This window comes from Silurus aristotelis (genome assembly GCF_946808225.1).
Source record: "Silurus aristotelis genome assembly, chromosome: 14".
In the NCBI taxonomy this organism is placed as follows: domain Eukaryota; kingdom Metazoa; phylum Chordata; class Actinopteri; order Siluriformes; family Siluridae; genus Silurus; species Silurus aristotelis.
In genome coordinates, this window is record NC_139587.1 from 7,549,792 (window position 1) to 7,561,140 (window position 11,349).

At 38.0% G+C, this 11,349-nt stretch overlaps 1 protein-coding gene across 2 annotated transcripts; it reads right to left on the bottom strand.

The window, feature by feature from the left end:
• Window positions 1-2,296: 2,296 nt before the first annotated feature.
• Window positions 2,297-8,606, bottom strand: prpf19 (pre-mRNA processing factor 19). 2 transcript variants are annotated; one of them, XM_083561499.1, is made up of 17 exons: window positions 8,502-8,606; window positions 8,334-8,408; window positions 7,419-7,568; window positions 7,251-7,327; window positions 6,969-7,110; window positions 6,426-6,496; window positions 6,245-6,310; window positions 6,112-6,153; window positions 5,925-5,999; window positions 5,212-5,287; window positions 5,010-5,119; window positions 4,765-4,920; window positions 3,755-3,824; window positions 3,458-3,631; window positions 3,302-3,384; window positions 3,068-3,173; window positions 2,297-2,858 (listed from the first exon to the last, which is right to left on the bottom strand). In XM_083561499.1, the coding sequence occupies exons 2-17, from the start codon at window positions 8,350-8,352 to the stop codon at window positions 2,761-2,763; spliced, it is 1,515 nt and encodes a 504-aa protein (XP_083417625.1). In that variant the 5' UTR covers window positions 8,353-8,408; window positions 8,502-8,606; the 3' UTR covers window positions 2,297-2,760. The 2 variants fall into 2 exon arrangements, with proteins under 2 accessions (XP_083417625.1, XP_083417624.1); XM_083561498.1 differs by having other exon boundaries at window positions 8,334-8,550.
• Between the last annotated feature and the right edge of the window lie 2,743 nt (window positions 8,607-11,349).

Genomic DNA, 11,349 nt, shown 5'->3' on the forward strand with positions numbered 1-11,349 from the left:
AAAAAAAAGAGACTGGGCAAAAATGGTCTGCATGGCAGAGTTCCAAGACGAAAACCGCTGCTGAGCAAAAAGAACATAAAGGCTTGTCTCAGTTTTGCCAGAAAACATCTTGATGATCCCCAAGACTTTTGGGAAAATACTCTGTGGACTGACGAGACAAAAGTTGAACTTTTTTTGAAAGGTGTGTGTCCCATTACATCTGGTATAAAAGTAACACCGCATTTCAGAAAAAGAACATCATACCAACAGTAAAATATGGTGGGAGTGTGATGGTCTGGGGCTGTTTTGCTGCTTCAGGGCCTAGAAGACTTGCTGTGATAAATGAAACCATGAATTCTGCTGTTTACCAAAAAATCCTGAAGGAGAATGTCCAGCCATCTGTTCGTGACCTCAAGATGAAGCGAATTTGGGTTCTGCAGCTGATCCAAAATACATCAGCAAATTACAACAATTCCGAGTGGACCAAAATACCTCCACAGTGCTGTAACAGACTCATTGCAAGTTATCGCAAACACTTAATTGCAGTTGTTGCTGCTAAGGGTGGCCCAGCCAGTTATTAGGTTTAGGGGCAACCACTTATTCACACAGGGCCATGTAGTATTGGATTTTGTTTGTTTATTTACAAACTGCATGTTGTGTTCACTTGTGTTATCTTTTACTAATATTTAAATTAGTTTGATTATCTGAAACATTAAAGTGTGACAAATATGCAAAAAAAAAATCGGGAAGGGGCAAACACTTTTTCACACTACTGTATACAGAGATGGCAAAAGTACACACATCCTTCACTTAGGTAGAAGTACAGATAATTCTGTTTGAAAATACTTTGGTAAAAGTTGAAGTACTGACTAAACTTTTTCACTCAAGTAAAATAAAGAAGTTTTGGGTCTGACGTACTTAAGTAGCATTACTACTACCTGTTTTAGTGTCATGCTGGTAACTGGACCTCATATTAATACAAAATAATTAAAAATTTTGTTAACTGATGAATGAATCCAGGCTGAACAACCAACATATAGAACACCAGCAGAGCAAAGATGATGATCAGGTAGGTCTCTGCCCTCCTGTTTATATTGCTGACTCCCTCTGTCTCATTCACATTAGCCCCATACTTCTTGTTCTTCTGCCTTGCTTGTTTTTAATATCGTATGTTAGCCTGCATCTGTAGCATGATAGCCAGGAGATTATACGCCTGTGGTAGATTGTAAAAGCCACGCAATAAATATTGACATGTCACCAAATAAATTGAAACTAAAAATGGTTTGAAAATGTAAGTAAAAAGTACATACATTTGTGTACAAAAAGTAATGAGAGAAAGTAAAAAGTTGTCCGAAAAATGTACTTAAGTACAGTAACAAAGTATTTGTACTTCATTACCTTCCATCTCTGTATGTATGTGTGTATGTGTGTGTGTGTGTATATATATAGATATAGATAAATAAATAAAAGCTTGGCTACCACAGGATTTTTCAGTGGCATGCCATCCCATCTTCTTTGCACTTAGTGGCATCATCATTTGTTTTCCAACAGGACAAGGACCCCAAACACACCTTTAGGTTATGTAAGTGCTATTTGTTGAGTGATTGAGCACCGCTTTGGATGACCTGGCCTCCAAAATTGTCCCGATCTAAAAGTTTTGGGATGAGTTTGACCAAAGCGTAAAGGAAAAGCAGCCAACAAGCACTCAACACATCTGGGTACGCCTTAAGTTGGAAAACCAGTTCAGGTTGACCGAAAAAAAAAAAAAAAGGCAAGTGCTTTCATTAAAGCAAAGGGTGCTTATTTTGAAGAATCCAAAATATATAATCAATAATAAAATAAAAAAGGTGTTGTTTTTTTTTAATTTACTACATAATTCAATGTTTTCTTTTTATAGCTTGGATTTTTTTCAGTATTAATGTACAATGTTGTAAATAATGAAGCAAATGCACTGAAGGAGAAGGCATCTCGAAACTTTTGATTGGTACTGAATATTTTTAAATCAAATGTTTTCCTCACAGATAAATCTATAATCACATGTAGATTAGATAAAGTAACCTATTAATTAAGAAAACTAAAGTTTTAACATATCCAAACTAGTCAGGAAGCTGGGGTCAGAGTACAGGGTCAGGGGTGGCTTGGTGGTGCTGGAACCTTCAGCCTTATGCCCAGTAACCCAAAGCCTTAATTAAATACCACTGCCCCAGATTAGTTCACATTATTTATTACTCAGGCAGAGTATGACAGACTAATATCAGATTCATTATATTACAACTCATGTCACACGGTTTAGTCAGTGCCAGTAACACAAGACATTAAAAAAACGATTCTTTATTGAAATCTAATTTGCATTAATGTTTTCAGCTCCTGGCAGGTTACAAAAAAAATAGGCACAAGAAACCTACACCACTAACCCAGAAATGAAGAAAGAGCTCTACAAATACAGAGCAGGAAAAAAAAAAAAAAATAGAAATGAGAACAAAATTTTTAACTACTAAAAAATCTTTAAGCAGAAGTAGTTCTCATGAGGAAACGGTCATATGACTGATTACCAAACAGCAGAGAATGTGTTAACCAAGTTCACTTATCACAACAAGGTATTGAATATGTAAATATTTTCGTATCCATCTTCATCCGCAAGTAAGAGACTATTGTCCCGTTTGCATTTTTTTAAATGGGTTCTACGGGTCATGGTATTCTCCTTAAACACTAGAATGAATCATGGACTAGAGCGTAGCTCCTATTTCTCTGATTTCTCATTTAATTCGTTTCTTCTGTGTCCTACAGACTGTAGAACTTGAGGCTTCTGTCAATGCCAGTAGAGGCCAGGAACTGAGCATGCTCCCCAAATGCCACTCCTGTCACCAAACCTTGGTGATCTATAGAAAGTGATAAGAAAAAAAAGCAGAAAAGGGAATAAATTATGGGAAAACAAGGTTCCAGCTTGTGTTGAATCATTTCATGCTGAGAATTCTCTATCAAAGCTATCGAAAATAGAACCTGCACAATGTGGCTTAGAGAATTTCTGAAGTCTCAACACATTATCGATAGAAAATGATATTAATATTTAATTTGCTGCCAGACTTACCGGCAAAATTTAGAACCTCAGACCACTGCTTGCAAATGTAGACTCGAATATCAGACCCTCCAACAGCCAGATATGTTCCACTCTGATCAAACACTAGAGACTTCACCTGCAGATCAATAAATGGATTAGGAAGCTACTTGGAGTCCCATCAACTAATGATTTTAGAATAAAAAAAATTAAAAAATACGTTATCGATCAGTCAGCACTTCCAAAAATGTCAAAACAATAACAAACCTCATAATTGTTATCCAAAGTAATTGTCTTGAAGTTCTTCAGCTTTCTCAGATCCCACAGCTTCAGAGAACTATCCTGAGCCCCTACAACAGCACAACCACAATTAAAAAACAAACAAACAAACAAACAAATAAAGAAAGAAAGAAAGTCACTTACCAGTGGCAAGGTAGTATCCGTTTTCAGAGAAGGCGATGGCAGTGACTGGGCCAGAGTGCCCGGGGAAGTTGGCCACATTGGTGCGCTCCTTAAGATCCCAAATCTTAATCTGAGAGTCTGCTGTACCAGTGCCGAAAATCAGGCCGTCAGGGTGGAACTGAGCGCAAGTCAGTGCTGTAACCAGAAGCAAAAAGAGAAAAAAGAGGTTACAAGAACTGCCGAAATGCACACGACATTACAGACGGAAGATAAAATAATTATATTTGTCTCTTTTAGGAGAAGGATAGAATTACACACCACATCCTGCTGTCTCATCGGTGACTTTGGTGAGAACACGACCAGTTTGGATATCAGAGAAGGCCCAGTACTACACGACAAAATATAGACCAGGATGTTAGAATTGTGACATCTCAAGGACAATTGTCACCATATTTTAAAAACTATAAAAATACAAAGTACTTTGGAAATTAGGTATTTTGTTTGGCTGATCAATCATGCACATCTTATGACAATGTCTCTTTTTGTAATCAGGAACTAAATGGAAGAAAGCAGTTATATACCTTACATTTGCATGCAGTCAGTTTCCGTTAAAGAAGTCAAGAGGAAGCAAATATGATTTTAAACGTGCAATGCGTAATATAAACGTTTATAGCCTACATTTTCTTCACATAGTGCCTTACACATACCCAGCACTAATATAACTTCATATATACTTTCATATTTATGTTTATATATTTTTAGTGTACTTATTCACCAACTGCTGCACATTTTTTTTCACAGCCACAAACATTATATTTATTTGCTGTACATATAATCTACATCTCTCTACACTATATGGACAAAAGTATTGGGACATATGACTTTTCCAGCCATATGTTGTTCTTACCAAAATTGTTAGTACACAAAGTTGGAGACACACAATCATATATGATGTCTTTGGACGCAGTACAGTTAACTTTACACTTTATTTAAACTAGGAGACCCAAACCAGTCCCAGCATGACAATGCATCTGTGTACAAAGCCAGCTCCATGAAGATTTGGTTTACATGGGTTGGAGTGTACGGTTTCGAGCAGCCTGATTTAGAGCTCTGACTTCAAACCTACTGAACACCTTTGGGATGAATTAGAACAGAGTGCACTCCAGGCCTCCTCACCTCACCTACATCAGAACCTAACTTTAACACCCTTGTGTCTGAATGGCACAAATCTTCATGAGTACACTCCAAAATCTAGTGCAACATCTATTTTTACTATATTACATTAGCTTCTACAAGTAATAGCCATTATATCCATGCTTTTACGTTACCTGATCCTCAGAGGAACTGAGCAGGTAATCTCCAGTAGCATGCAGGGAGAGGCCAGTAACTCCTCCCTCATGAGCCCTAACCACCTGCACACAGTTTCCAGCTGAGAGAGACCACACACGGATGGTGCTGTCCGGGGATGCGGAAAACACCAGGGACTGTAGAAAGGGAAAACATGTGATTTCCCTTTAACAGAAGTACAGAGACTTGTTTACACGCGTCACAACATTTAAGGAAGACTGTGTACCTGGGATGGGTGGTAAATGACAGAGGTGACTTTTTTGCTGTGGCCTTTGAGAGTGGCCACAATCTGCTCCTCTCTGCGGTCAAACACCACCACATTCTTATCCGCTCCACCTGGAAAGTGAAAGAAACAGACAATGAGAGAAAGTTAGTCTGCAGAATAGACTCTAAGAGTCAGCTAGGTGGTGGTTTGTGTGGTTCTGTACCTGTGAGCACTTTGTTGGTGTCTGTGGGACACAAATCCAGAGCAAGGATTCCAGGGATGCTGGCACTGTGGAGACCCTGTACAAAGAAACAGTAAATTTGCCATAAAACAGAGTTACACAACTCACAATTTATAACGGCCAAGTGCATAGAATATCTTGCTTACTAAATTAAATAACAAGGCTGAACGTTTATTAAAAGAAGTCATTACTGAATGCTAATATAAAGATTATAGGGATAAATGTGACATTTCAATGTAAAGTTTTGTTCTATACTGGCAGTTTACATCACTGGTCTTGCCTTAATAATTGCATACGAGACAGTGAAAATCAAAACATTTCGACTACAGTATTGAATGTTCTGTGAAATTCTTGATCTGATAAATACTTTCCTGGCCCCATCTTTATTACTACTTTCTACTAATATTCTATATATATTACTATACTTCTATTACTACTTGTATTACTACCATATCTTAATACCTACTGCATCTTCTGTACATTAATTACTCTCAGCCTATACAAATTATTATTATTATTATTGTTGTAAATAAGCCACTTCTGGTTAGATGTTAACTGCAATTCATTGGCTTTGTACATGTACTTGCATGTACACTGACAAAGTCGAAACGAATCTCGCGACTGCAGTCCGACAGTTGACGACTGCCACACAACCTTACAATGCACCGTCAAAAGCCAACGTATGACTGACTTACAGCATGGGAGGCCACTTGGCGATACTTGTTGAGATCCTCGGCTCTGACCAGCTCCTCTGGCACCGTCTTTCCTCTCTAAATTTCAAAGAAACAAAAAATTGATGCCGAATAACAATTGCTAATAATGCAGTAATCACCAATCTGCGGTGCATCAAATTTAATTCTTCAAAAACGGTGCAATTTTTACCTTCTTTCTTTCGGTGGTCAGGACAGTGGCCTTGTCTTGTAGCTGGCGATAGGGAAAACAATATTAATAATGCATTCAAAGCAACCAACATGATGTACAGTGAGTTAGAGTTTGACCGTTGTGGAGATGTTACCTTCTGGATGATCTCTGGAGTCATTCCCACCTGTTCGCTGACCTCCATAGGCTCACCACCAACACCCTGATCAACAAACATGTTTTAAATTAATGAGAAAAATATATCTAAATAAGATGCCTGAGATTTGAGACGGATTATGCATAAAGTGAGGGAATGTAAATGAGCTGGAGAAACAAACCGCTGAGGGCTGGGAAGCAGGAGCAACCTGCGGAGCGACCAATCCAGCTTGAGGTTTTAGAGTGGCCAAGGCTGCAAAAGGCAAGGATTACAAGTGTTAATATATGTATTAACAGCATACTTTATAAATATATCTTCTATATCAATTCACACACACACACACACACACACACACACACACACACACACACACACACAGTCATTGCATAGAACAGGTACACCGCAACGAAATGCAGTCTAGCATCTGCCATGTGCGAACCTAGTTGCGATTGTGCACATAAATAAGTTTAGATAAATATGCAAATAAATCTTAAGACTATGGCAATAATAATTGTTCTTGAACAAGTACAGTACAAATTAGAGGTTATATTAGTGCAGGATGTGTGTAAGGCACAAAATGTTTGCAGAGCATGGGATATAAAAATGACATTATGTACTATTAGCTAGTACTTGGCAAAATCTAAAACGTAATAAATATTTTGTACAGCGTGCAAACATGATGCATTTGCACCGAGAAACCCCTAGGAATCCATGTAGAACTCACCCTCTCTGGCAGCAGTGACCTCTTTAGTGAGTCGAGCAATGACCCTGCATGCGGCATCGTGTTGGTAGAGTGCGTGTGACAGCTCCTGGCGTGTTGTCTGCAACTGCTGCCGCAGTGTGAAACTGTGCAGCATCACTGCATCCTGAATGAAAGAGACAATAAGGTATTTTACACTGATATTCTGCTCACACCGCATGATCCTTTAGGCAAACTCGATAACGCATTGTGAGATCATGTGCTCCGTTTCAGAAAGAAGAGCCGCTTCGGAAAAGTCTCACGTACCCACTCATCTTGAAGCGATTTTAGAATGGCAGGGATACTGGTGGCAGACGGCGCCTTCGGTCGAATAGGGTGGGAAACTGGAGAGAGGAAGACAACGCTGAGCAGTTAACTTGTGTAAAAAAAAAAATAATAATAATCACTGTGTATTGCATCGTGTGTAGTATTTACCTTTAATGTCAACAAGCTGCTCCTCGGACAAAGGCTGGCCGTTAATAGGATCTGCTCCATTCTCCGCGATGTATTTCTCGATGAGGCGCCGTTCAAATACCTGGTTGGAGACCGGAGAGACGCACGGGTGCTCCGGGACCTCGTTCGAAACTGCAAACAAAACAGGACTCATTAGAACGTTTACCCCAAAATCAAAACAACGCTGATCTTTTGGCTCTCACAATCTGCTTTATGCTCATCAAGGGTTATACTTTAATGGGTCACACTGATTTTGGGTGTCCAAAACCTGAAAATAAAAACTTTTCAGCACATGGATGTTATTGTGGAATGTGGAAAAATGTAAATAGTGGTCATGCAACACACGTGAATTAACTCATCTCCTTTGGATTATTGCATGCGTTTTATTAAAGAGGGTTTATATTGGATATGGATATATTTTGAATTGTTGAAATGTATTTTATTCAAGAATCGACGTGTTCCTGATATAACCAGTGATAAATTGTGTTATGTATAAAACTGCTTCCAATGCGTTTTTGTGCAATCTGACTCCCAAAAACTGTTTCATTCGGGAAATAAGATGAGCAGGTTAGTTTTATGCACCAATCAACTAAGAAATTGCGATTCATGCCACTCGGCTGGGTCTCACATGGGTTTCCTCGTTCATACGACTGCACTACATACATACAGTATAAATAAACGACCTTAATAAAAGAACCGTGGAGCCATTTTCAGAGAGATTCAGTCACTGTGAGAGGTTTACTGTACGGTTACTGTTATATATACACGGACACAAAACCGCAGCACAATTAAACCCCACACTTTCAGCACATTTAGTGCTTGGTAAAATGTCCTACCTAGCATGACTAGCTTAGCTTAGCTTCCGGCTTCGCTAGAAACAAAGCATTTTAAACTTACTTGCGCAAATCAAAGACATGTCGGGCGAGCGGTCGAGTCTCTGGCCTTTTAATTCATGCAAAAGAAAAACAACTCCTGCAAAAGATAATGTCGAATTTCTATATCAATCCCCCAAAAAGCTGAACCGAAATACGCTAATCTTTAACACGGCTCGAGCTTCATACATACATGCCCACAGCCGGAACACGTTGGTAGCAGCGAGCGCTCAAAATGGATCGCAGTGCATGATGGGACAGCAAAGTCCTCCACAGTCAGATTGTCCGCGCCAAAAAAGAAGAGGAAAACAACAAAAAAGCTTCTGTTCATGTAACTTTAAAGGGTCTTGATTTAAGAGTTGGAGTGTCTAGTACAAATAAATATATTTTATTTCTTATATTTATTTGAAGATTTTTTTTTTATTTCATTAAAACAATGTTTATATTATTTTGTTCAACATCTTTTTTTTTATCCACTTTTATACTTCTACACTATATGCCCAGAAATGTATGGACACCCCCTGTTTTTATATATATATATATATATATATATATATATATATATATATATATATATATATATATATATATATATATATATATATATATATATATCTGTATTATCAGATTTAGCTGACTCCATTGTAAAAACATCATAATCCCCCCATTACAAAAACAAAAACAAAAGCCCTAGCAATGTCTCTGCTTGTTGAGAATGCTGAGGAAGACCCCAGCTCCTCCAACACATCCTCACAATGGTCTCCACACACACAGTCAGGAACATGCTGACCAGCTGCTTCACTGCCTGGTTTGGGAGTTTCACTGTTGCAGTGAATCGTGAGGACACCTGAGATCATCTGGGTCTCTCTATGCTCCATCTGTGACATTTACACCACACGTATCCGCAAGGCCAACAGCATTGCAGCAGATCTCACACACATCCCTCACACACCCACTTCATTCTCCTTCTGTCTGGGAATAGGTACTGAAGGATTCACACCCTCTCCAGTTTCTAACAAGCCATTCGTCAATACAAATGGACTGTACTCACAATCTCTCACATACACACACAAATAAACAAATGTATTAATTGTTTTGCACAAACTGCTGCTAAAACACTTCAGAGTTTGCATGTAAAGTATTTGTTAAATGGACAAATCATTTGCACTAAAAACAAGTCTCGGTACTGTTCGATTCTGTGTTGTTTTTTTTGCACTAAATGTCACACGTGCACTTTGTCACGTTCCAGTTAGTGTTGTGGGATTGTGTTTTGTGTAACTTTTTGTTGTCTTAAGTAGCACCTTGGTCCTCTACTTGTTTCATCGTGTTCTGTATTGTATATGGTTGGAATGACAAAAAATCCTACTTGACTTGATTCACTTTTCTGAGCAGTGTTGTGATGATTTGCCCATTGAGCCACAAGCGCACGAGTGAGCGAATGGTCCTGAAGTTGGGTGAGTAAGCATAGGGGTGTATTCGATAATCCAATTCATTCCAGAGCATTTACAGTAATGTTCAGGTAAAAGTTCTGTGCAATTTACTCAAGTTCATAAAGTTCACTTTGTGTACAAGTATTGTATTGCTGAAATGGAGTTGGGCTTATCACTTCAAATAAATGGAAATCTAAATTCTACTGCCTACATTAACACAAGGACATACAGTGGTGTGAAAAGTGAAAGTGTTTGCCAGTTCCTGATTTATTATTTTATTGCATGTTTGTCATGCTTTAAAGTTTCAGATCAGCAAACTCATATAAATAGTAAAAGATAACACAAGTGAACACAACATGCAGTTTAAAAATTTTTTTTATCATTATTGAGGGGAAAAAAAATCCAAAACTACATGGTCCTGTGTGAAAAAGGACCACCTGTGTGCCCCAAACCTAATAACTGGTTGGGCCACCCTTAGCAACAACTGCAATCAAGCGTTTGCGATAACTTGCAATGAGTCTGTTACAGCGCTGTGGAGGAATTTTGGTTACTCATCTATGCAGAATTGTTGTAATTCAGCCACATTTCGAGCATGAACCACCTTTTTAAGGTCATGCCACAGCATCTCAATAGGATTCAGGTCAGGACTTTGACTAAGCCACTCCAAAGTCTTTATTTTGTTTTTCTTCAGCCATTCAGAGGTGGACTTGCTGGTGTTTTGGATCATTGTCCTGCTGCAGAACCCAAGTTTGCTTCAGCTTGATGTCACGAACAGCTGGCTGGACATTCTCCTTCCAGAGTTTTTGGTAAACAACAGAATTCATGGTTCCATTAATCACAGCAAGTCTTCCCAGACCTTTATTTTTTCTTTAAAAAATTAGAGTTCAGAAAACACTTTTCCAAACCACCGTAGGTGTGCGCATCGATTTGGTCGCTACAATTCAAGGAGAAAAAAAAATCTCATGTACAAGCTTTGAGAAAATGTACTTCAGGTCTTTTGAATTAAATGTCTTGTCTCTATATTTGGGTAGAAAACTGACATTTACCAAAGTGAAAATCAGCAGAGAGCACAGCACATTGGTTTCTAGTCCTCCCAAAGCTTAGCAGAGTAATATACATTGCAGCAGCTAGAAAGACAAGTTATCAAAATAAAAGAGATGACTTTCAGTTCTTATCATATAGCACACTTTTCCCCTACTATTATGACAAATTATTCTGTGAAGTCTAATATGTTAATTGGTTCCATAAAATATACATTGCTTATTATGCAAGAGATTTGCATATAAAGCATTGTAAAATAAAATAAAAAATTATACACAAACACCACAAAAGGACTAAAATATTGATGAACAGCACTGCATAACACAATACAACCCCCACACTCAAATCAATATCCTCCTGTGACTTATTGTAATTATTTAATTCTAGTTAATAATTTTTTCCTCTACATAAGAGTTTCAACTATACAATGCACATAACTATGCTTTCTCTACCTGGTTGTGTATCTACATTTATTGAAAAAAGGCCATACCGAAAATAATAGGTTAAAAAAAAAAAAAAAAAAAAAAAAAAATAATGTATATTACAGACAAGACACACAATGGGAAAAAA